This window comes from Oncorhynchus mykiss, chromosome 12 (genome assembly GCF_057628025.1).
Source record: "Oncorhynchus mykiss isolate SJ-2025 chromosome 12, ASM5762802v1, whole genome shotgun sequence".
NCBI lineage: Eukaryota > Metazoa > Chordata > Actinopteri > Salmoniformes > Salmonidae > Oncorhynchus > Oncorhynchus mykiss.
The window spans coordinates 15792911-15817500 of record NC_143033.1 but is presented as its reverse complement, the minus strand read 5'-3'; the positions used below and the strand labels follow the sequence as shown (position 1 = coordinate 15817500).

Below are 24590 nucleotides of genomic sequence, written 5' to 3'. Positions count from 1 at the left end.
GGATTTAAAACAGGTCGCAGCATGCTGCCACAGAGGCAAAAATCAAACACATGAAGCTTCTTTTTTATTGGCTTTTATTCATTATCTTATACTGTACTGGTATTTTGGAATTAAGATCTATTTTGTAACTCGTTGGACCTCTGGCTCTCACGTCAATGAACATCTGATTTGGGAACATTCCTGCAAGACTGCCTGGCTTACTGTGCACAATTTCCTTATGTCACATTGATGATGGACATTAAAATATCATATATACAGTACCAGTCAAATGTTTGGACACACCTACTCATTCCAGGGTTTTTCTTTATTTGTACTATTTTCTACATTGTAGAATAATAGTGAAGACATCAAAACTATGAAATAACACACAGGGGATCACATTTTAGCCAAAAAAGTGTTAAACAAAATATATTTGAGAATCTTCAAAGTAGCAACCCTTGATGACAGCTGTGCACACTCTAGGTAAGTCAGTTAAGAACACATTCTTATTTACAATGACGGCCAAACCCTAACCAGGCCAATTGTGCGCCGACCTATGGGACTCCCGATCACGACCAATTGTGATACAGCCTGGGATCGAACCAGGGTCAGTAGTGACACCTATGGCACTGTGATACAGTACCTTAGACCGCTGCGCCACTCGGGTGCCCACAAAAGCTCTGAAGACATGTACATTACATACAATGACCCTGTGTGACAATAAACATAAACAGTGTGTAGGTCTCCATACAGTATATTCACGTGTTTATAACTGGTTACAACAGCTACTGCGCTGTGGTGTCTATTTGTGGGATGTTGTTGAGCTTCTTATGATCATGAATGCAAACTGCTATTTTTAAATCATAGTTGTGGAGGTCATTGTGAATGCAAACTGCAATTTTCAAATCATTGTTGTGGAGCTTGTTGTGAATGCTAACTGCTATTTTCAAATCTTTATTTGCAGTGTTGTCACAGTGACGCCTTGCTTTACTGTGATATTGTATCAGAGCTCACAATGTCATTGCAGCTCATGCTTCTCCTGGGAGCCATCTGTACAGACAGATTGACAACAATGTTTCTCTTCCTCTGTTCTTTAAATAACTTAACACGGTGATAAAACACAGTGATAAACAACAGTCTGTTCACTTCACATCGGCATCAGACACCGGCAGCAAACATTCAAAACAAACGTGAAAACAAACGGGCCTTTGTTCACACAGTTCACACGAAACAGCATAAGGACTCAGCTCTTTTAAAAATGAAACTGAAATAAATATTATTATTCAATGTTTTCTGCTTTAGCTTGACTGTAGGGCATGGTAGCTGATATCGCGTTACCAAACTGCTTACATTTCTACTATAAATGAATAGCACCGCACCCCTTGCATGAAGAAACAGCTTCAAGTCCTGTTTTATATGCATTCCATATATTTGTATGTGAATTTCTGGTGATGTTGCTACTAGCTGAAGATGGAAATTGTTGGAGTGGGGGAAGAGTCTGTGGACTGAATCTTTGGATTCTGGGGCATTCTGGGGCATGGAGATGAATAAATGTTAGCGTAATGAGGTAGGCTAGACTAGGATAACATACAGTGCCTTGCGAAAGTATTCGGCCCCCTTGAACTTTGCGACCTTTTGCCACATTTCAGGCTTCACACATAAAGATATAAAACTGTATTTTTTTGTGAAGAATGAACAACAAGTGGGACACAATCATGAAGTGGAACGACATTTATTGGATATTTCAAACTTTTTTAACAAATCAAAAACTGAAAAATTGGGCGTGCAAAATTATTCAGCCCCCTTAAGTTAATACTTTGAAGCGCCACCTTTTGCTGCGATTACAGCTGTAAGTCGCTTGGGGTATGTCTCTATCAGTTTTGCACATCGAGAGACTGCATTTTTTTCCCATTCCTCCTTGCAAAACAGCTCGAGCTCAGTGAGATTGGATGGAGAGCATTTGTGAACAGCAGTTTTCAGTTCTTTCCACAGATTCTCGATTGGATTCAGGTCTGGACTTTGACTTGGCCATTCTAACACCTGGATATGTTTATTTTTGAACCATTCCATTGTAGATTTTGCTTTATGTTTTGGATCATTGTCTTGTGGGAAGACAAATCTCCGTCCCAGTCTCAGGTCTTTTGCAGACTCCATCAGGTTTTCTTCCAGAATGGTCCTGTATTTGGCTCCATCCATCTTCCCATCAATTTTAACCATCTTCCCTGTCCCTGCTGAAGAAAAGGAGCCCCAAACCATGATGCTTTCACCACCATGTTTGACAGTGGGGATGATGTGTTCAGAGTGATGAGCTGTGTTGCTTTTACGCCAAACATAACGTTTTGCATTGTTGCCAAAAAGTTCCATTTTGGTTTCATCTGACCAGAGCACCTTCTTCCACATGTTTGGTGTGTCTCACAGGTGGCTTGTGGCAAACTTTAAATGACACTTTTTATGGATATCTTTAAGAAATGGCTTTCTTCTTGCCACTCTTCCATAAAGGCCAGATTTGTGTAATATACGACTGATTGTTGTCCTATGGACAGAGTCTCCCACCTCAGCTGTAGATCTCTGCAGTTCATCCAGAGTGATCATGGGCCTCTTGGCTGCATCTCTGATCAGTCTTCTCCTTGAATGAGCTGAAAGTTTAGAGGGACGGCCAGGTCTTGGTAGATTTGCAGTGGTCTGATACTCCTTCCATTTCAATATTATCGCTTGCACAGTGCTCCTTGGGATGTTTAAAGCTTGGGAAATCTTTTTGTATCCAAATCCGGCTTTAAACTTCTTCACAACAGTATCTCGGACCTGCCTGGTGTGTTCCTTGTTCTTCATGATGCTCTCTGCGCTTTTAACGGACCTCTGAGACTATCACAGTGCAGGTGCATTTATACGGAGACTTGATTACACACAGGTGGATTGTATTTATCATCATTAGTCATTTAGGTCAACATTGGATCATTCAGAGATCCTCACTGAACTTCTGGAGAGAGTTTGCTGCACTGAAAGTAAAGGGGCTGAATAATTTTGCACGCCCAATTTTTCAGTTTTTGATTTGTTAAAAAAGTTTGAAATATCCAATAAATGTCGTTCCACTTCATGATTGTGTCCCACTTGTTGTTGATTCTTCAGAAAAAAATACAGTTTTATATCTTTATGTTTGAATCCTGAAATGTGGCAAAAGGTCGCAAAGTTCAAAGGGGCCGAATACTTTCGCAAGGCACTGTATTTCAGACTAAAGTATGTCACTGAAAGATACTGTGTGGTGCACCCTTGCCATTCCCTCCCACCTTAATCCTCACCCTTACTTACTTACAAGCCCATAACCAATGCAGTTTTAAGAAAAATACCTAAAAAAAGAAAGAAAGAAAAGTAACAAATTATTAAAGAGCATCAGTAAAATAACAATAGCAAGGCTCTATAGAGGGGGTACCGGTACAGAGTCAATTAGCGGGGGCACCGGTTAGTCGAGGTAATTGAGGTAATATATATATGTACATGTAGGTAGAGTTGTTAAAGTGACTATGCATAGATAATAAACAGAGAGTAGCAGCAGCATAAAAGAGAGGTGGGGGGGGAATGCAAATAGTCTGGGTAGCCATTTGATTAGATGTTCAGGAGTCTTATGGCTTGGGGGTAGAAGCTGTTTATAGAAGCCTCTTGGACCTAGACTTGGGGCTCCGGTACCGCTTGCTGTGCAGTAGCAGAGAGAACAAGTCTATGACTAGGGTGGCTGGAGACAATTTTTAGGGCCATCCTCTGACACTGCCTGGTATAGAGGTCTTGGACGGCAGGAAGCTTGGCCCCGGTGATGTACTGGGTTTTACGTACTACCCACTTTAGTGCCTTGCGGTCGGAGGCCGAACAGTTGCCATATTGATGCAATCAGTCAGGATGCTCTTGATGGTGCAGCTGTAGAACGTTTTGAGAATCTGAGAACCCATGCCAAATCTTTTCAGTCTCCTGAGGGGGAATAGGTTTTGTCGTGCCCTCTTCACAACTGTCTTGGGGTGCTTGGACCATGTTAGTTTGTTGGTGATATGGACACCAAGGAACTTGGAAGTTCTCAACCTGCTCCACTACTGCCCCGTCGATGAGAATGGGGGTGTGCTCAGTCCTCCTTTTCCTGTATACCACAATCATATCCTTAGTCTTGATCACATTGAGGGAGAGGTTGTTGTCCTGGCACCACTCGGCAAGGTCTCTGACCTCCTCCCTACAGGCTGTCTCGTCGTTGTCGGCGATCAGGCCTACCACTGTTGTGTCATCGGCAATCTTAATGATGATGTTGGAGTCGTGCCTGGCCACGCAGTCATGAGTGAATAGGGAGTACAGGAGGGGACTGAGCACGCACCCCTGAGGGGCTCCTGTGTTGAGGATCAGCATGGCGGATGTGTTGTTACCTACCCTTACCACCTTACCGCCTGTCAGGAAGTCCAGGATAGTTGCAGAGGGAGGTGTTTAGTCCCAGGGTCCTTAGCTTAGTGATGAGCTTTTAGTGCACTATGGTGTTGAATGCTGAGCTGTAGTCAATGAATAGCATTCTCACCTGGACCTCCTTTTGTCCAGGTGTGAAAGGGCAGTATGGAGTGCAATGGAGATTGTTTCATCAGTGGATCTGTGGTGGCGGTATGCAAATTGGAGCGGAGTGGGTCTAGTGTTTTGGGGATGATGGTGTTGATGTGAGCCATGACCAGCCTTTCAAAGCACTTCATGGCTACAGACATGAGGGCTACGGGTCGGTAGTAATTTAGGCAGGTTACCTTAGTGTTCTATGGTGATCTGCTTAAAACATCTTGGTATTACAGACTCGGACAGGGAGAGGTTGAAAATGTCAGTGAAGACTTGCCAGTTGGTCAGCGCATGCTCGGAGTACACATCCTGGTAATCAGTCTGGTCCTGCGCCCTTGTAAATGTTGACCTGTTTAAAGGTCTTACTCACATCGGCTACAAAAAGCGTTATCACACAGTCGTCCGGAACAGCTGATGCTCTCATGAAGCCAGTGACTGATGTGGTGTACTCCTCAATGCTATCAGAGGAATCCCAGAACATATTCCAGTCTGTGATAGCAAAACAGTCCTGTAGTTTAGCATCTGCTTTATCTGACCACTTTTTTATTGACTGAGTCACTGGTGCTTCCTGCTTTTTTTTGCTTGTAAGCAGGAATCAGGGGGATAGAGTTATGGTCAGATTTGCCAAATGGTGGGTGAGGGCGAGCTTTGTACACGTCTCTGTGTGTGGAGTAAAGGTGGTCTAGAATTTTTTCCCTCTGGTTGCACATTTAGAAATTGGTAAACTGGTAGAAATGAGGTATTTTCTCTTGTTTTGTGCCTAATGAATACAACCCAGAACACACCAGAACGGATATTGGTGTCCAGGGGAACGTAATTAGAGCTATGTCTGTGTGATTGAATTAGAATAAGTTAATTGAATTGGTTAATCTTATCTAATTTGCAATAATCACATCAGTGCAGGTGTTGTGTTCCAGTGCATGCTAATTTATGCAAATGAGGGGGTTGAGGATTAGAACAGTGGCTGACAGTGACAGGACGACAACCAGACAAAGACAGAGGGGTTCCACTCAGAAAGACAACCTGAGAAACAATGTACTTCTTATTTCTCTAACTGGTAGTCATCTTCCAATGAACAGCGACTGGCTGGAGGAGAACAAAGTAAAAACCTTTGGTAACGCATTACTTAGAAAATAGCCTTACACCCTTAGAAAAAAGGGTACTAAAAGGGTTCTGTGTGTAGTAGACAGTTAATGGGCTACATCTATGTGCATTCATGGCACCTGCACAAAGCCCTTCCAGAGCTATTTACATTTTTATATCTGCAATACTTATTGAACACCTCAAGGTGTTTATTTTTATTACATGGGATTAGAGTGTGTTCTATCTATCAGTATGAGAAAGGCATGTCTTTCTGCCCTACAACACAGCTCAGTTGCTAAGTGACTAGAACTGATAAATAATAGAATGATAGATAATAAATTAAAAGGCTCTGTCATCATGAGGCAGACAGTTTGATTGACAGGTCGGACTGAGAGGCCCAGGCTCTGTTCTAATATCTCTACTAGTTCTAGAATGAAGAATGATCCACAAGAATGAACTAAACAATGTATTCGGAGTGCATTTGAATTACGACTAGGGGTTCCGTTAGCGGAACGTTTCGACAACATCCGGTGAAATTGCAGAGCGCGAAATTTAAAAATAAATTATTCGAAATATTTAACTTTCATACAATTAGAAGTGCAATACAGCAAAATGAAGCTGAACTTCTTGTTAATCCAGCCACTGTATCAGATTTCAAAAAGGCTTTACCGCGAAAGCAAACCATGCTATTATCTGAGGACAGCACCCCATCAAACAAACACATGATAATCATATTTCAACCCACCAGGCGCGACACAAAACTCAGAAATAACGATATAATCCATGCCTTACCTCTGAAGATCTTCTTCTGTTGGCACTCCAATATGTCCCATAAACATCACAAATGGTCCTTTTGTTCAATTAATTCCGTCGTTATATACCCAAAATGTCAATTTATTTGGAACGTTTGATTCAGAAAAACACTGGTTCCAACTCGCCCAACATGACACACTATCTAATAAGTTACCTGTAATCTTTGTCCAAACATTTCAAACAACTTTCCTAATCCAACTTTAGGTATTTTTAAACGTAAATAATGGATAAAATTTAAGACGGGATACACTGCGTACAATAGTGGATAAAATTAATGTGGAGCGAGCTTCAGGTCGCGCGCCCCAAACAAAACAGTACACTTGGCTATACACCCAGAAAGGAAAGGGCTACTTCTTAATTTCTCAAAGGAAAAATATCAACACATTTCTAAAGACTATTGACATCTAGTGGAAATGATAGGAACTGCAAGCAAGTGCCTCCCTGGATGATTTGTCCTCGGGGTTTCGCCTGCCTAATAAGTTCTGTTATACTCACAGACATTATTTTAACAGTTTATATATATATATATATATATATATATATATATATATAAACTATATATGCATATCCTAGCATCTGGGCCTGAGTAGCAGGTAGTTTACTTTGTGCACAATTTTCATCCAGATGTGAAAATACTGCCCCCTATCTCAAACAGGCTAAGCGATGTGCTGGTGTAGATATTGGAGCATTCTGGAACCTCCGTCATCTTACTACAACTTCAGCCTCAATATTATGGAGGGTTACACCAGGAGAGGGCATTGATATTGTAATGAAGGGTGTACAGTGCCTTGCGAAAGTATTCGGCCCCCTTGAACTTTGTGACCTTTTGCCACATTTCAGGCCTCAAACATAAAGATATAAAACTGTATTTTTTTGTGAAGAATCAACAACAAGTGGGACACAATCATGAAGTGGAACGACATTTATTGGATATTTCAAACTTTTTAACAAATCAAAAACTGAAAAAGTGGGCGTGCAAAATTATTCAGCCCCTTTACTTTCAGTGCAGCAAACTCTCTCCAGAAGTTCAGTGAGGATCTCTGAATGATCCAATGTTGACCTAAATGACTAATGATGATAAATACAATCCACCTGTGTGTAATCAAGTCTCCGTATAAATGCACCTGCACTGTGATAGTCTCAGAGGTCCGTTAAAAGCGCAGAGAGCATCATGAAGAACAAGGAACACACCAGGCAGGTCCGAGATACTGTTGTGAAGAATTTTAAAGCCGGATTTGGATACAAAAATATTTCCCAAGCTTTAAACCAAGGAGCACTGTGCAAGCGATAATATTGAAATGGAAGGAGTATCAGACCACTGCAAATCTACCAAGACCTGGCCGTCCCTCTAAACTTTCAGCTCATATAAGGAGAAGACTGATCAGAGATGCAGCCAAGAGGCCCATGATCACTCTGGATGAACTGCAGAGATCTACAGCTGAGGTGGGAGACTCTGTCCATAGGACAACAATCAGTCGTATATTGCACAAATCTGGCCTTTATGGAAGAGTGGCAAGAAGAAAGCCATTTCTTAAACATATCCATAAAAAGTGTTGTTTAAAGTTTGCCACAAGCCACCTGGGAGACACACCAAACATGTGGAAGAAGGTGCTCTGGTCAGATGAAACCAAAATTGAACTTTTTGGCAACAATGCAAAACGTTATGTTTGGCGTAAAAGCAAGACAGCTGAACACACCATCCCCACTGTCAAACATGGTGGTGGCAGCATCATGGTTTGGGCCTGCTTTTCTTCAGCAGGGACAGGGAAGATGGTTAAAATTGATGGGAAGATGGATGGAGCCAAATACAGGACCATTCTGGAAGAAAACCTGATGGAGTCTGCAAAAGACCTGAGACTGGGACGGAGATTTGTCTTCCAACAAGACAATGATCCAAAACATAAAGCAAAATCTACAATGGAATGGTTCAAAAATAAACATATCCAGGTGTTAGAATGGCCAAGCCAAAGTCCAGACCTGAATCCAATCGAGAATCTGTGGAAAAAACTGAAAACTGCTGTTCACAAATGCTCTCCATCCAACCTCACTGAGCTCGAGCTGTTTTGCAAGGAGGAATGGGGAAAAATGTCTGTCTCTCGATGTGCAAAACTGATAGAGACATACAAAAGGTGGCGCTACAAAGTATTAACTTAAGGGGGCTGAATAATTTTGCACGCCCAATTTTTCAGTTTTTGATTTCACTTCCGTTCCACTTCATGATTGTGTCCCACTTGTTGTTGATTCTTCACAAAAAAATACAGTTTTATATCTTTATGTTTGAAGCCTGAAATGTGGCAAAAGGTCGCAAAGTTCAAGGGGGGCGAATACTTTCGCAAGATACTGTAGCTAGCAGGCAGGCAGGCAGGCAGCCTCATATAAATGACAGAGAAGTCTCTCTAAATGGATAGGTTTTGATTATAGGCCTGCTGCTCCATACACAGACACTAAAAGCATCACTGCTCTCCGACACACAGTAACAGTGTGTGTATCTATCAGTCCCGAAGCAGCTCCAATATGTTGGTACATGTATGTCGTTTACGACTCCAGAGGGTAGGAATGATGTGGATGTGCATGCTGATCCTAGCACGCTCTTGGGTCTAATATTACCCAAGCACAGCGGGAATAACCTGCCATAAACAACATAGCTATGTGTATGATAGAATGATTCTATAAACTTTTATGCAAAAGTGTAAAGGCATTTCTTTTTAAATCTAATACGACTCTTTTCTCCAGAAGGATTCAGTAGCTTAGATGCATCCTCTGTGCTCATCTCCAAAAAACAAGGTTGGCTAACCTTGTAAATCAGAACCCTCGGTCAAACATAGTTCAACATCAAACCAGTGTTACAGCTGTTGTCAGGCATGCCAACAGCATGGAGATGAACTGGAACAACACACCACTGAGAAAAACAAGAGTGAAGGTAGAAAACATTCGCCATGGATACAGTTACTGTTAGAAGTTATAGCATTAGAATCATCGACAGCGAGAATGAATGGTGTTAGTCAAGGAACAATTGAGGCCTGAACAAATATACTTGACTCTAAAGAATAATCTCAGCTAAAGCTAATCTTTCTTTGCTTTCAGGTTGATAGGGTAGGGGTGGGATTTTTCTGGTCGCAGGGAGGAGGGCAGGGCAGTGGTGGGTGACTGACAAGCAACCCTAGTTGCTAGGGGGGTAGGAAGGGGTGGGAAATGGTTTCCGGGAGTGGGGGGTGGGGGCAGTGATGTAAAGTATTTAAGTAAAAATACTTGAAAGTATTTGTACTTTACTTTACTATTTATTGTGGCAGCCGGCAGGGAGAGGTGAGGGGAGTGGCAATTGAGGAGAGATATCTTGCAGGTAGCTGGCTCCACCCCCAAACCTTATATGGACTTCCTGCCCCAACAAGGAAAGGCTGTGGGTCGTTAAGCCAGGGGATGCTTGGGGATAAAGGAGCCTGCACAAAGGAGGTGAGAGGCGAGATGAAGAAGAGATGTATGAAGTGTGAGAGAAACGAGAGCAAAATCTGTGTGATTGCCCATTGTGACCTGGACTGTCGGACTCCCCCCCCCCCTGATCTGGCGGTCTCACTAAACACACATGCTTTGTTAGTAAATTATGTCTGAGTGCTGGAGTGTACCCCTGGCTATCAGTACATTTAAAAATCAAGAAAATGGTGCCTCTGGTTTGTTTAATATAAGGAATTTGAAATTATTTATACTTTGACTTTCAATACTTATGTTAGGATGTACGATGAGAGTCGGGAAGCAAGTTCAGGGAGTGAATACATTTAATAAATAAACAAAACACGAACAGCGCACTAACATTAAACAGATACAGGAACAATGACGACTGGGGAAGAAACCAAAGGGAATGACATATAGGTAATCAAGGAGGAGATGGAGTCCAGGTGAGGGTCATTATGCGCTGGTGACAGGTGTGTGCCCTAACGAGCAGCCTGGTGACCTAGAGGCCGGAGAGGGAGCACATGTGACAGTACCCCCCAAACGTGCGACCCTAGCCGCAGGACGACGATCCCGGGGCTCAGGAGCGGACTGGTCACCTCCGCTGAGGCGCGGGAGCATGACGACCTAGAGTGCCGGAGAGAGAGCATACGTGACAGTACCCCCTCCCCGGTGCACTCGGCTCCAGCCACAGGACACCAACCACAGGGATGATCGGACCGGTAAGCCTCTGCTGAAGCGCAGAAACCTGACGAACCGGCTGAGGAGTGAAAGCCTGATGAGCCGGCTGAGACCTCCCCGGTTGCCTTGATTGAGGCACAGGAACCTGTTCATCCACCTTAGGCATGGGAGCTTATTGAACCCGCTGAGGCATGGGAGCCCACAAACTGGCTGAGGCCTCCCAGGTAGCTACGGCTCCAACACCCGGACCCAACATCACCTCCCCCCCAAAAAACACTCCCTGATGCTTCCCTTTGTTGAGTCGTCATTCTGTAAGGATGTACGCTGAGAGTCGGAAGCAAGTTCAGGGAGTGAATACATTTAATAAATAAATGAACAAAACACGAACAGCACACTAACATTAAACAGATACAGGAACAATGACGACTGGGGAAGAAACCAAAGGGAGTGACATATATAGGGCAGGTAATCAAGGAGGTGATGGAGTCCAGGTGAGTGTCATTATACGCGTAACACTGGTGACAGGTGTGCGCCCTAATGAGCAGCCTGGTGACTCAGAGGCAGGAGAGGGAGCACATGTGACAACTTAAGTATGTTTTAGCAATTACATTTACTTGAGTATATTTAAAATCAAATACTTTTACTCATGTAGTATTCTGCTGGGTGACTTTCACTTTTACTAATTTTCTAAGATATCTTTACTTATACCCAAGTATGATAATTGGGCACTTTTTCCACAACTGGGTACTTCCACAATTGGAGGGTTGGATGGAGACATGGTGGCTGGGTGGGGCTGGGGAAAGAGGATGGGAGGAAGGATGGAGACATGGTGGCTGGGTGGGGTTGGGAGAACAAGATAGGAGGAAGGACAGAGACATGGTGGCTGGGTGGGGTTGGGAGAACAAGATAGGAGGAAGGACAGAGACATGGTGGCTGGGTGGGGTTGGGAGAACAAGATAGGAGGAAGGACAGAGACATGGTGGCTGGGTGGAGTTGGGAGAACAAGATAGGAGGAAGGATGGAGACATGGTGGCTGGGTGGGGTTGGGAGAAGGGGATGAGGGGTTGGGGGTTGAGACATGGTGGCTGGGTGGGGTTAGGAGAACGAGATGGGAGGAAGGATGGAAACATGGTGGCTGGGTGGGGTTGGGAGAAGGGGATGAGGGGTTGGGGGTTGAGACATGGTGGCTGGGTGGGGTTGGGAGAAGGGGATGAGGGGTTGGGGGTTGAGACATGGTGGCTGGGTGGGGTTGGGAGAACAAGATAGGAGGAAGGATGGAGACATGGTGGCTGGGTGGGGTTGGGAGAACAAGATGGGAGGAAGGATGGAGACATGGTGGCTGGGTGGGGTTGGAAGAATGGGATGAGGGATTGGGGGTTGAGACATGGTGGCTGGGTGGGGTTGGAAGAATGGGATGAGGGGTTGGTGGTTGAGACGTGGTGGCTGGGTGGGGTTAGGAGAACGAGATGGGAGGAAGGATGGAAACATGGTGGCTAGGTGGGGTTGGGGGTTGAGACATGGTGGCTGGGTGTGGTTGGGAGAATGGGATGAGGGTTTGGAGGTGGAGACATGGTGGCTGGGTGGGGTATGTGGAATGGAATGAGGGTTTGGAGGTGGCGACATGGTGGCTGGGTGGGGTATGTGGAATGGGATAGGAGGTTGGGGGTGGAGACATGGTGGCTGGGTGGGGTAGGTGGAATGGGATGGGAGGTTGGGGGTGGAGACATGGTGGCTGGCTGGGGTTGGGGGAACGGGTTTCCGGTTTATATTCAACTATGTTTGTATTTCTTACTGATTGATTTGTCTTTCATTTGAGTGGCAGCCTACAGGTACGATCCAAAAATAACTAAAGAAATAAACATTTGCCCCCCCCAAAAAAAGTGGAAGTCAAATGCATTATTTGGGGGTTGAATGAATGAAAAAGAAAACACTCATATCTTGATTAGGATAAGTATTCACCCCCTGAGTCAATACATGTTATAAACACATTTGGCATCAATTACAGCTGTGAGTATTTTGGGGTAAGTCTCTAAGAGCTTTGCACACCTGGATTGTGCAATATTTTCCCATGATTATTTTCGAAATTCTTCAAACTCTATCAAGTTGGTTGTTGATCATTGCTAGACAGCCATCTTCAGAGTCTCGCCATATATTTTCAAGCAGATTTAAGTCAAAACTGTTACTAGGCCACTCAGGAACATTCAATGTCTTCTTGTTAAGCAACTCCGGTGTAGATTTGGCCTTGTGTTTTAGGTTATTGTCCTACTGAAAGGTGAATTTGTCTCCCAGTGTCCATTGGAAAGCAAACTGAACCAGGTTTTTCCTGTAAGATTTTGCCTGTGCTTAGCTCCATTCCGTTTCTTTCTATCCTGAAAATCTCCCCAGTTCTTGCAGATGACAAGCATACCCTATAACATGATGCAGCCATCACCATGCTTGAACATACAAAAAGTGGTACTCAGTGATGTGTTGTGTTGGATTTGCCCCAAACATAACACTTTGTATTCTGGACAAAAAGTTAATTCCTTTGTCTTATTTTTTGTAGTTTTACTGTAGTGCCTTGTTGCAAACAGAATGCATGTTTTGAAATATTTTTTGTCAATACCGGTTTGCTTTATTTCACTGGCATTTAGGTTAGTATTGGGGATTTACTACAATGTTGTTGATCCATAATCAGTTTTATTCTATCATAGCATCAAACTCCATAACTGTTTTACAATTTTAATAAAATAACAAAAACAAGAAAGAGAGAGAGAGATAGCCAGAGAGAGAAACAGGAATAGAGAGACAGGGATAGAGAGAGGGAGGTGGGGAGAGATGAATAGGTGGGATAGAAAGACAGAGAGAGGGAGAGAGATGGATAGAAAGAGAGAGAGATGGATAGAAAGACAAAGAGATGGATAGAAAGAGCAACAGCAAGCTAGCTAAATAGGACAAATTAGCTAGCAAGTGCAAGCTAACTAGCTAAATTGCCATACATGTTTAAAACTTTTCGATCTGTCCCCAAATTAATGTAATTGGTTCAGAGTTTGTTTTGATATTTTACCCTGCGTGTCGTGATTGCATTTGGTGTAGGGGCATGATGGCACACGCGCGTAGCCGGTTTGGGTTCCGTGTAAGAACCCTCTCTTGTTCAGGGTGTGTGATAATTAAGCAATAGGGCCCGAGGGGGTGTGGTATGTGGCCAATATACCACGGCTAAGGACTGTTCTTAAGCACGACACAAAGCGGAGTGTCTGGTTACAGTCCTTAGCCGTGAGGTGCCTTATTGCTATTATAAACTGGTTACCAAGGTAATTAGAGCAGTAAATACATGTTTTGTCATACCCGTGGTATACGGTCTGATATACCACAGCTGTCAGCCAATCAGCATTCAGGGATCGAACCACCCAGTTTATAATAGTGCATAGTACATGTTAGGGCATAGGCTATATCCAACAAGTCAAACAGACAGTGATGCTGGCGTTCCAACATTTTCAGTCTCCTTTCACTATTTTTCTTTCATCCTATGCAGGTCTGACGATAAATCAGGGCTTGGCCGACAGCCCCCTGAAGGCATTGCACAGGATACCGCCCATCCATGTGAGAGAAAGATGGGGATGTTGGGAGAGTATGTATATGTCCTAAATGGCACACTCTTCCCTTAATAGTGCACTATTTTTGACCAGAGCACTATTCCCTATGTAGTGCACTACATAGGGAATAGGGTGCCATTTGGGACAGTTATCATTGTGTTCTTTTATGGTTCTGTACTCTGACTAACTCTGAGTGTGTGTAGCCCTGGGGCCCTGCATGGGTTATTACTATTCCTCCCTAGTCCTACTCTACCCTATCATGGGCTGGGCCTGCGTGGGACGCTCTGTGATGGCACCTTCTGTAGGAATGACAGGACAGAGAATGACCCCCGGCCAATATTCACAGAGCTGTTGTTGTCTTTACAGGATAATAATGCTTACTATTTTCACTTTGACTGGGGCAAGCTGAAGCTACCATCTTCAGATATCTAAGCCAGACATCTGACTTGAGGCGAAATAACCTTTCTAATCTTACCAGACACTTTGATTAGTGTATATGAAGGAAGGAAATAATCTCTCCGGTGCGCCATTCACAATGTAATGTCATAAGCGTGTCATAATGCATAAAGCCTTCCCTGGTCTATTGTGAGATTATCAGTGGTGTGCTGAGATACTGTCACTCACATGGACACACATTCATATACACATTCACTTATAAATGTATATATTATTTGTATAAATATGTTTATAGAAATCACTGGTGACTCACGGTCTGGTGGCTGCGGTCACAGTAGCGCAGCCCGAAGAAGTCTGTCTCTGCCAGCTTCACATGGTCCAACACAAAGTCCAGCACCACCGAACCCTTAGTAGACTTCTGTGGAACACAAAGTGTTTTGGAACTCAGTGTCTGAGTCACAGGCAAACGTGTTCCCAGGCAAAGACATCAAGTTGATGTCAGTGTTTTTACTTATGGAATATAAACTGGCTGGATTTCACATTATAGCTATTAATGCATTCTGAGGCAACAGGCAAAGTGTTCTGAAATACCATGGTGGGCTTCTGTACTGACAGTCATGTTTTGAAGAATAAATAGCTTCAACAATATATGGCATATACAGTATAGTTCTTATTTTATTCTGAGGAGAGACAGTCTCTCTTTTAGCCAGCTCTCGGTGTCTGGATTCAGAAATGGCATAAAGAGACTCTGTAAGAGAGTAGACCTATGTCTTCAGGGAAATATCAATTAGATATAAATGGTTACTTTGCTAAGCAGTGAAAACTGCCTTCCGCTGCAATTCACACGCCTCATGGTGCCTCTCATTACCATTTCTGAGGCTTACAAAAGCAATCTGCTAAAAGAAACAATATTAGGACTTTATTTTAGTATGAACCAGACAACCTCTGGTTCCAGGAGTATTTCCAGAACACCTATACCACTGTTGCAAGATAATCACATCTATTTCTCCTTTGTGGGGTGAAGAAACATCGTTGACCGTATCTTATCTGTCAGCACTTCAGCCTTCTCTTGTAGATACAGCATCAATCCAAATGTATCCACTGACGATATAAGTATTTATTCCGATGGAAAACCAATTATGGATCACACCAAACAATCCACATTTGCCTCAGCGCGGACCACAACCCAACCAAACCTTCCTCTCTCTCACCTACATTTAAAATGTTTCTTTAGATTTATCCTGAGTACTATCTGATTGGCTACATCGATGCCTGTAATGAAAGACGGGGCTTTACTCACAGCTAACATCATCTCATGGTGAGGCTGAAACACAAACACCGACCACAATCACATTCCAAAACAACCCAGGGATTCCTACCCTCCTCTCTTTCCTTTCCATATGAAAGTCAATACACAAATGGATACACGCTCATTTCCCTGGTGTATGATGCAGAGATCGTATCAGGTGGATCATTGACAGACCAGCGGTATATCTGCATTGGGTTTGTGTTCTTTAACAGGACACCAGCATCCGTCTTGGCTGGAGGACATCTCTTTCTTTACCTAATTATCTCTGTTTGCTCTTGACACAGAGAGGAGGAAACTGTCTGTGTGTGTGTGTGTGTGTGTGTGTGTGTGTGTGTGTGTGTGTGTGTGTGTGTGTGTGTGTGTGTGTGTGTGTGTGTGTGTGTGTGTGTGTGTGTGTGTGTGTGTGTGTGTGTGTGTGTGTGTGTGTGTGTTTCTCTCTGACTGCTCCTCTTAACCACAAAGCACATGTTCGATGAATCACAAGGTGTACACTGACAAACAGTCAGTATGATTTATGCCATCAAAGCATGTGAACACAGACAAACAGACCACACTCAGCTGGCTAGAGACCAAATGTGACTTCTTAGAGCAGACTATGCCATCTTTCAGCAGTAGAACAATAAGCAGCAGTGTGGGACACCTAGTGAATACATATGTTGTCTCATGACAACTTACACTCGAAGAAGTCGAAGAAGACCAAAGAACCACATAGGATGAGATGAGTGTGTCCAAGTTCATTCCTATGGCACCTAGGAAGTAGTGCACTTCCTCATGTTAATAGTTCATTACTTCCTTCTGTGTGATTCAGGGCTCATCTGCATGTTTTCATGATCTACTCCAATCTGCAGGTGCACTCCAAGGGAATCACAAGTGGGCTGCCTGTGTCTGACACAGGAGACAGGCTCTATCTTCTTCTTCTCTCTCTCTCCCTCTCTCCCCTTTCTCTTAAGTTACTCTCTATCTCCCTCGCTCTCCCTCGCTCCCTCTGCTGTTGTCTCATCTCTGATTAAACCACATGATGCATATGCCTGTCACCTGCTAGACAGAAAGACAGCTGTTTCACAGTGGCTCTGTGCTTCCTTCTCTCTGACTCCCTGTGGGGACATCCTCTACACTTCCTCCCTCTGATACAGCCTGACATCCTTACATCCCCACATCCTGACATCCCAACATCCTCACACCCTGACATCCTCACGTCCTGACATCCTGACATCCCAACATCCCCACATCCTGACATCCCAACATCCTGACATCCCAACATCCTCACACCCTGACATCCTCACGTCCTGACATCCTGACATCCCAACATCCCCACATCCTGACATCCCAACATCCCCACATCCTGACATCCCAACATCCCCACATCCTCACATCCTCACGTCCTGACATCCTGACATCCCAACATCCCCATATCCTGACATCCTGACATCCTCACACCCTGACATCCTTACATCCCCACATCCTGACATCCCAACATCCTCACACCCTGACATCCTGACATCCTCACACCCTGACATCCTTACATCCCCACATCCTGACATCCTCACATCCTGACATCCTTACATCCCCACATCCTGACATCCCAACATCCTCACACCCTGACATCCTTACATCCCCACGTCCTGACATTCCAACATCCCTACATACTGACATTCCAACATCCCCACATCCTGACATCCTTACATACCCACGTCCTGACATCCCAACATCCTCACACCCTGACATCCTGACATCCCAACATCCCCACATCCTGACATCCCAACATCCCCACATCCTGACATCCCAACATCCTCACACCCTGACATCCTGACGTCCTGACATCCTGACATCGTCACATCCTGACAACCTCACGTCCTGACATCCTCACATCCTGACAACTTCCCATCTTGACATCCTCATGTCCGGACAACCTCACATCTTGACATCCTCACATCCTGACATACTCACATCTTGACGTCCTGACAACCTCACATCTTGACATCCTCACATCCTGACATGCTCACACCTTGACATCCTCACATCCTGACAACCTCACATCCTGAAATCCTGACTTCCTCACATCCTGACAACCTCACATCTTGACTTCCTCACATCCTGACAACCTCACATCCTGAAATCCTGACTTCCTCACATCCTGACATCCTCACATCCTGACATCCTGGCAACCTTACATCCTGAAATCCTGACTTCCTCATATCCTGACATCCTAAAATCTGACTTCCTCACATCCTGAAATCCTGACTTCCTCACATCCTGACAACCTCACATCCTGAAATCCTGACTTGCTCACATCCTGACATCCTGAAATCTTGACAACCTCACATCCTGACATCCTGACATCCTGACAAACCTTTAACAACATCATAAACAAGCGAAATTGAAACTCCAACATCATATAAACTCCTGAGTGGTTAATTACCACCTGTGAAGGCCTACTGTCTCTTTCCTGGTATTCACAGTTCTGCCAAGACTGAGCTGAGTGACTGTAGTACAGTTCTGTTAATTATTCTCAAAGCATGAATACAGCATTGTCTCATCGTGTCCTCCTTCCTTCCATCCCTCCTTCTGTTACATGGAATGACGCTGGCGTGAAAACCCCCTGTTCCATCGGCGGCGGAATCCACCCCGACTTCACCAACAAAACAAAAACCAAACAAAAAAACTCCTGGACCGGCTGGGCGAACAAGCACTGATGATCCGGCTGAGGCCCGACGTGGGATGGGCGCCATCCGAGCCAACCGGGGCAAGGAAACCTCTTGAGCCAGCTAGGGTGTGGAAGCCCGACGAGCTGGCTAGGCACCCCCGGTTCTATCGGCGGCGACCCAGAGCCAATGTCACCATACCAACCGGAACGCCAGTACTCCTCGATGCATCGTGTGTTGGCTGATGCATTCTGTCACATGGAATGATGCTGGAGAGACGAAGCAGGTACGGGGAGTCAAACATTTAATAAATAATGGACATGGAACGAGACAGGAACAGCGTCAGCAAACAGGTAACAAAAACAAAAGACAATTAATGCATCAGCAGGGAACAGAGCTGGGGAACTGAAAAATGTAGGGGAGGAAATAAACAGATGAGTGAGTGAGTCCAGGTAAGTCAAATATCGATGATGCGCGTGACGAAGGAAGGCAGGTGTGCGTAATTGATAACAGGAGTGCGTGATGCAGGGCAGCCTGGTGCCCTCAAGCGCCAGGGGAGGGAAGAGCGGGAGGAGACGTGACACCTTCCCTCATTCCTTCCATCCCTCATCCCCCATTCCTTCTTTCCTTGTTTTCATTTCAAAGACGCCACATATCGATTTCACTTGTCTCTCCGCATCACATTTATCATGAGACATTATGAATACGAGTGCTGTGATTCGACATGACATGAGTTCTGTGATTATGACTGCTTTTGACAACCTTCTCCCAGCACAACTCTGCTACGGTGAATTAGGAAGCAGCAGGAACAGCAGAGTAGCAACATTTCAAACCTACACTTATAATAATACAACATACTGAGTCTGATTACTTTGGATGTGTCTGTGTGAGAACAGTATCTCTAATGTACCCCATGTTGCTTAAAGAGCATGCAGGATCGTGGCATGATCACAGCCACACATTTCTAGTGCTTATGCTCATTCACAGATTTACCATAACACACGTTAACATAGTTTTTGCATTCAGTTACCATTGCGTAGGGTTGCAAAGTTACCGTTAACTTACAAATGTTACCGGAATCTTCTGTAGTTTTGGTAATTAACAGGTAATCTATGGCAATCTATGGTAAATTTGATAATTTATAATTGAATAATACGTTTAAAAAAATATTTCTATATCATATCTTTTTTGAAACATCTGTGTCCATATTGTCCATGAGTTTCCAGTGGATAGACCATAATGGTTCAAGAGAAAATAGCTTAATTTGTTATGGTGAGTGAATGAGGACCCAAAAGCGAACTAACTTAAACAGAGCTTCTTTAATAACCAAACATAGGTAGGCTCAGATAGACCGGCAGATTCCGACAGGACAGGACAAGGTTACAGCAAACATGACGATAGTCTGGCTCAGGCATGAAACACAAACAAGAATCCGACAAGGACAGGAACAGAAACAGAGAGAGATATAGGGACCTAATCAGAGGGAAAAAGGGAACAGGTGGGAAACGGGGTGAATGGGTAGTTAGAGGAGACAAGGAACAGCTGGGAGAAAGCGGGGGAGAAAAGGTAACCTAACAACGACCAGCAGAGGGAGACAGGGTGAAGGGAAAGGACAGAGACAAGACACAACATGACAGTACCCCCCCACTCACCGAGCGCCTCCTGGCGCACTCGAGGAGGAAACCTGGCGGCAACGGAGGAAATCCTCGATCAGCGCACGGTCCAGCACGTCCCGAGAGGGAACCCAACTCCTCTCCTCAGGACCGTACCCCTCCCAATCGACAAGGTACTGGTGACCACGGCCCCGAGGACGCATGTCCAAAATCCTGCGGACCCTGTAGATGGGTGCGCCCTCGACAAGGATGGGGGGGGGGGGGGGGAAGACGAGCGGGGGCGCGAAGAACGGGCTTAATACAGGAGACATGGAAGACCGGGTGGACGCGACGAAGGTATCGCGGAAGAAGAAGTCGAACTGCGACAGGATTAATGACCCGAGAAATACGGAACGGACCAATGAACCGCGGGGTCAACTTGCGAGAAGCCGTCTTAAGGGGAAGGTTCTGAGTGGAGAGCCAAACTCTCTGACCGCGACAATATCTAGGACTCTTAGTTCTACGCTTATTAGCAGCCCTCACAGTCTGCGCCCTATAACGGCAAAGTGCAGACCTGACCCTCTTCCAGGTGCGCTCGCAACGTTGGACAAAAGCCTGAGCGGAGGGGACGCTGGACTCGGCGAACTGAGATGAGAACAGCGGAGGCTGGTACCCGAGGCTACTCTGAAAAGGAGATAGCCCGGTCGCAGACGAAGGAAGCGAGTTGTGGGCGTATTCTGCCCAGGGGAGCTGTTCTGACCAAGACGCAGGTTTGCGAAAAGAAAGACTGCGTAAGATGCGACCAATAGTCTGATTGGCCCGTTCTGCTTGACCGTTAGACTGGGGGTGAAAGCCGGAAGAGAGACTGACGGAAGCCCCAATCAAACGGCAAAACTCCCTCCAAAATTGAGACGTGAATTGCGGACCTCTGTCCGAAACGACGTCTGACGGAAGACCATGAATTCTGAAAACATTCTCGATGATGATTTGTGCCGTCTCTTTAGCAGAAGGAAGCTTAGCAAGGGGAATGAAATGAGCCGCCTTAGAGAACCTATCGACAACCGTAAAAATAACAGTCTTCCCCGCTGACGAAGGCAGTCCGGTGACAAAATCTAAGGCGATGTGAGACCACGGTCGAGAGGGAATAGGAAGCGGCCTGAGACGGCCGGCAGGAGGAGAGTTACCGGACTTAGTCTGCGCGCAGACCGAACAAGCAGCCACGAAACGACGCGTGTCATGCTCCCGGGTGGGCCACCAAAAACGCTGGCGAATGGAAGCAAGCGTACCCCGAACGCCAGGGTGGCCGGCTAACTTGGCAGAGTGAGCCCACTGAAGAACGGCCAGACGAGTAGGAACGGGAACGAAAAGAAGGTTCCTAGGACAAGCGCGCGGCGACGGAGTGTGAGTGAGCGCTTGTTTTACCTGCCTCTCAATTCCCCAGACAGTCAACCCGACAACACGCCCCTCAGGGAGAATCCCCTCGGGGTCAGTGGAGGCTACTGAAGAACTGAAGAGACGAGACAAAGCATCAGGCTTGGTGTTCTTAGAGCCCGGACGATAAGAAATCACGAACTCGAAACGAGCGAAAAACAGCGCCCAACGCGCCTGACGCGCATTAAGTCGTTTGGCAGAACGGATGTACTCAAGGTTCCTATGGTCAGTCCAAACGACAAAAGGAACGGTCGCCCCCTCCAACCACTGTCGCCATTCGCCTAGGGCTAACCGGATGGCGAGCAGTTCGCGGTTACCCACATCATAGTTACGTTCCGACGGCGACAGGCGATGAGAAAAATACGCGCATGGGTGGACCTTGTCGTCAGAGAGGGAGCGCTGAGAAAGAATGGCTCCCACGCCCACCTCTGACGCGTCAACCTCGACAACGAACTGTCTAGAGACGTCAGGTGTAACAAGGATAGGAGCGGATGTAAAACGATTCTTGAGGAGATCAAAAGCTCCCTGGGCGGAAACGGACCACTTAAAGCACGTCTTGACAGAAGTAAGGGCTGTGAGAGGAGCGGCCACCTGACCGAAATTACGGATGAAACGACGATAGAAGTTCGCGAAGCCGAGAAAGCGCTGCAGCTCGACGCGTGACTTAGGGACGGGCCAATCAATGACAGCTTGGACTTTAGCGGGATCCATCTTAATGCCTTCAGCGGAAATAACAGAACCGAGAAATGTGACGGAGGAGGCATGAAAAGTGCACTTCTCAGCCTTCACAAAAAGACAATTCTCTAAAAGGCGCTGGAGGACACGTCGAACGTGCTGAACATGAATCTGGAGTGACGGTGAAAAAATCAGGATATCGTCAAGGTAAACGAAAACAAAGATGTTCAGCATGTCTCTCAGGACATCATTGACTAATGCCTGAAAGACAGCTGGAGCGTTAGCGAGGCCGAAAGGAAGAACCCGGTATTCAAAGTGCCCTAACGGAGTGTTAAACGCCGTCTTCCACTCGTCCCCCTCCCTGATGCGCACGAGATGGTAAGCGTTACGAAGGTCCAACTTAGTGAAAAACCTGGCTCCCTGCAGGATCTCGAAGGCTGAAGACATAAGAGGAAGCGGATAACGATTCTTAACTGTTATGTCATTCAGCCCTCGATAATCTATGCAGGGGCGCAGAGACCCGTCCTTCTTCTTGACAAAAAAAAACCCCGCTCCGGCGGGAGAGGAGGAGGGGACTATGGTACCGGCGTCAAGAGCTACAGACAAATAATCCTCGAGAGCCTTACGTTCGGGAGCCGACAGAGAGTATAGTCTACCCCGGGGGGGAGTGGTTCCCGGAAGGAGATCAATACTACAATCATACGACCGGTGTGGAGGAAGAGAGGTGGCCCTGGACCGACTGAACACCGTGCGCAGATCGTGATATTCCTCCGGCACCCCTGTCAAATCACCAGGCTCCTCCTGTGAAGAAGAGACAGAGGAAACAGGAGGGATAGCAGACATTAAACATTTCACATGACAAGAGACGTTCCAGGAGAGGATAGAATTACTAGACCAATTAATGGAAGGATTATGACAAACTAGCCAGGGATGGCCCAAAACAACAGGTGTAAAAGGTGAACGAAAAATCAAAAAAGAAATGGTTTCGCTATGATTACCAGAAACAGTGAGGGTTAAAGGTAGCGTCTCACGCTGAATCCTGGGGAGAGGACTACCATCCAGGGCGAACAAGGCCGTGGACTCCCTTAACTGTCTGAGAGGAATGTCATGTTCCCGAGCCCAGGTCTCGTCCATAAAACAGCCCTCCGCCCCAGAGTCTATTAAGGCACTGCAGGAAGCTGACGAACCGGTCCAGCGTAGATGGACCGACAAGGTAGTGCAGGATCTTGAAGGAGAGACAGGAGTAGTAGCGCTCACCAGTAGCCCTCCGCTTACTGATGAGCTCTGGCTTTTACTGGACATGAAGTGACAAAATGACCAGCAGAACCGCAATAGAGACAGAGGCGGTTGGTGATTCTCCGTTCCCTCTCCTTAGTCGAGATGCGGATACCTCCCAGCTGCATAGGCTCAGCTCCCGAGCCGGCAGAGGAAGATGGTAGTGATGCGGAGAGGGGGGCAACGGAGAACGCGAGCTCCTTTCCACGAGCTCGGTGACGCAGATCAACCCGTCGCTCAATGCGAATAGCGAGTTCAATCAGGGAATCCACGCTGGAAGGGACCTCCCGGGAGAGAATCTCATCCTTTACCTCTGCGCGGAGACCCTCCAGAAAACGAGCGAGCAAAGCCGGCTCGTTCCAGCCACTGGAGGCAGCAAGAGTGCGAAACTCAATAGAGTAGTCTGTTATGGATCGATTACCTTGACATAGGGAAGACAGGGCCCTGGAAGCCTCCTCCCCAAAAACAGATCGATCAAAAACCCGTATCATCTCCTCCTTAAAGTCCTGATACTGGTTAGTACACTCAGCCCTTGCCTCCCAGATTGCCGTGCCCCACTCACGAGCCCGTCCAATAAGGAGAGATATGACGTAGGCGACACGAGCAGTGCTCCTGGAGTAAGTGTTGGGCTGGAGAGAAAACACAATATCACACTGGGTGAGGAACGAGCGGCATTCAGTGGGCTCCCCAGAGTAACACGGCGGGTTATTGATTCTGGGCTCCGGAGATTCGAAAGCCCTGGAAGTGGCCGGTGGATCGAGGCGGAGATGGTGAACCTGTTCTGTGAGGTTGGAGACTTGGGTGGCCAGGGTCTCAACGGCATGTCGAGCAGCAGACACTTCCTGCTCGTGTCTGCCTAGCATCGCTCCCTGGATCCCGACGGCTGAGTGGAGAGGATCCGAAGTCGCTGGGTCCATTCTTGGTCGGATTCTTCTGTTATGGTGAGTGAATGAGGACCCAAAAGCGAACTAACTTAAACAGAGCTTCTTTAATAACCAAACATAGGTAGGCTCAGATAGACCGGCAGATTCCGACAGGACAGGACAAGGTTACAGCAAACATGACGATAGTCTGGCTCAGGCATGAAACACAAACAAGAATCCGACAAGGACAGGAACAGAAACAGAGA

The 24590-nt window shown here is 45.9% G+C and overlaps 1 protein-coding gene across 3 annotated transcripts in view; it reads right to left on the bottom strand.

Annotated features, from left to right (window-relative positions):
- The window catches only part of LOC110536794 (band 4.1-like protein 4), a 117383-nt gene that overhangs the window by 67985 nt on the left and 24808 nt on the right, over positions 1 to 24590 (bottom strand). For all 3 annotated transcript variants that reach the window (XM_036936998.2, XM_036936999.2, XM_090191780.1), the window contains exon 3: positions 14851 to 14955. In XM_036936998.2, coding sequence (XP_036792893.2) covers positions 14851 to 14955 — 105 coding nt within the window. The remainder of the gene's footprint in view (positions 1 to 14850; positions 14956 to 24590) is intronic.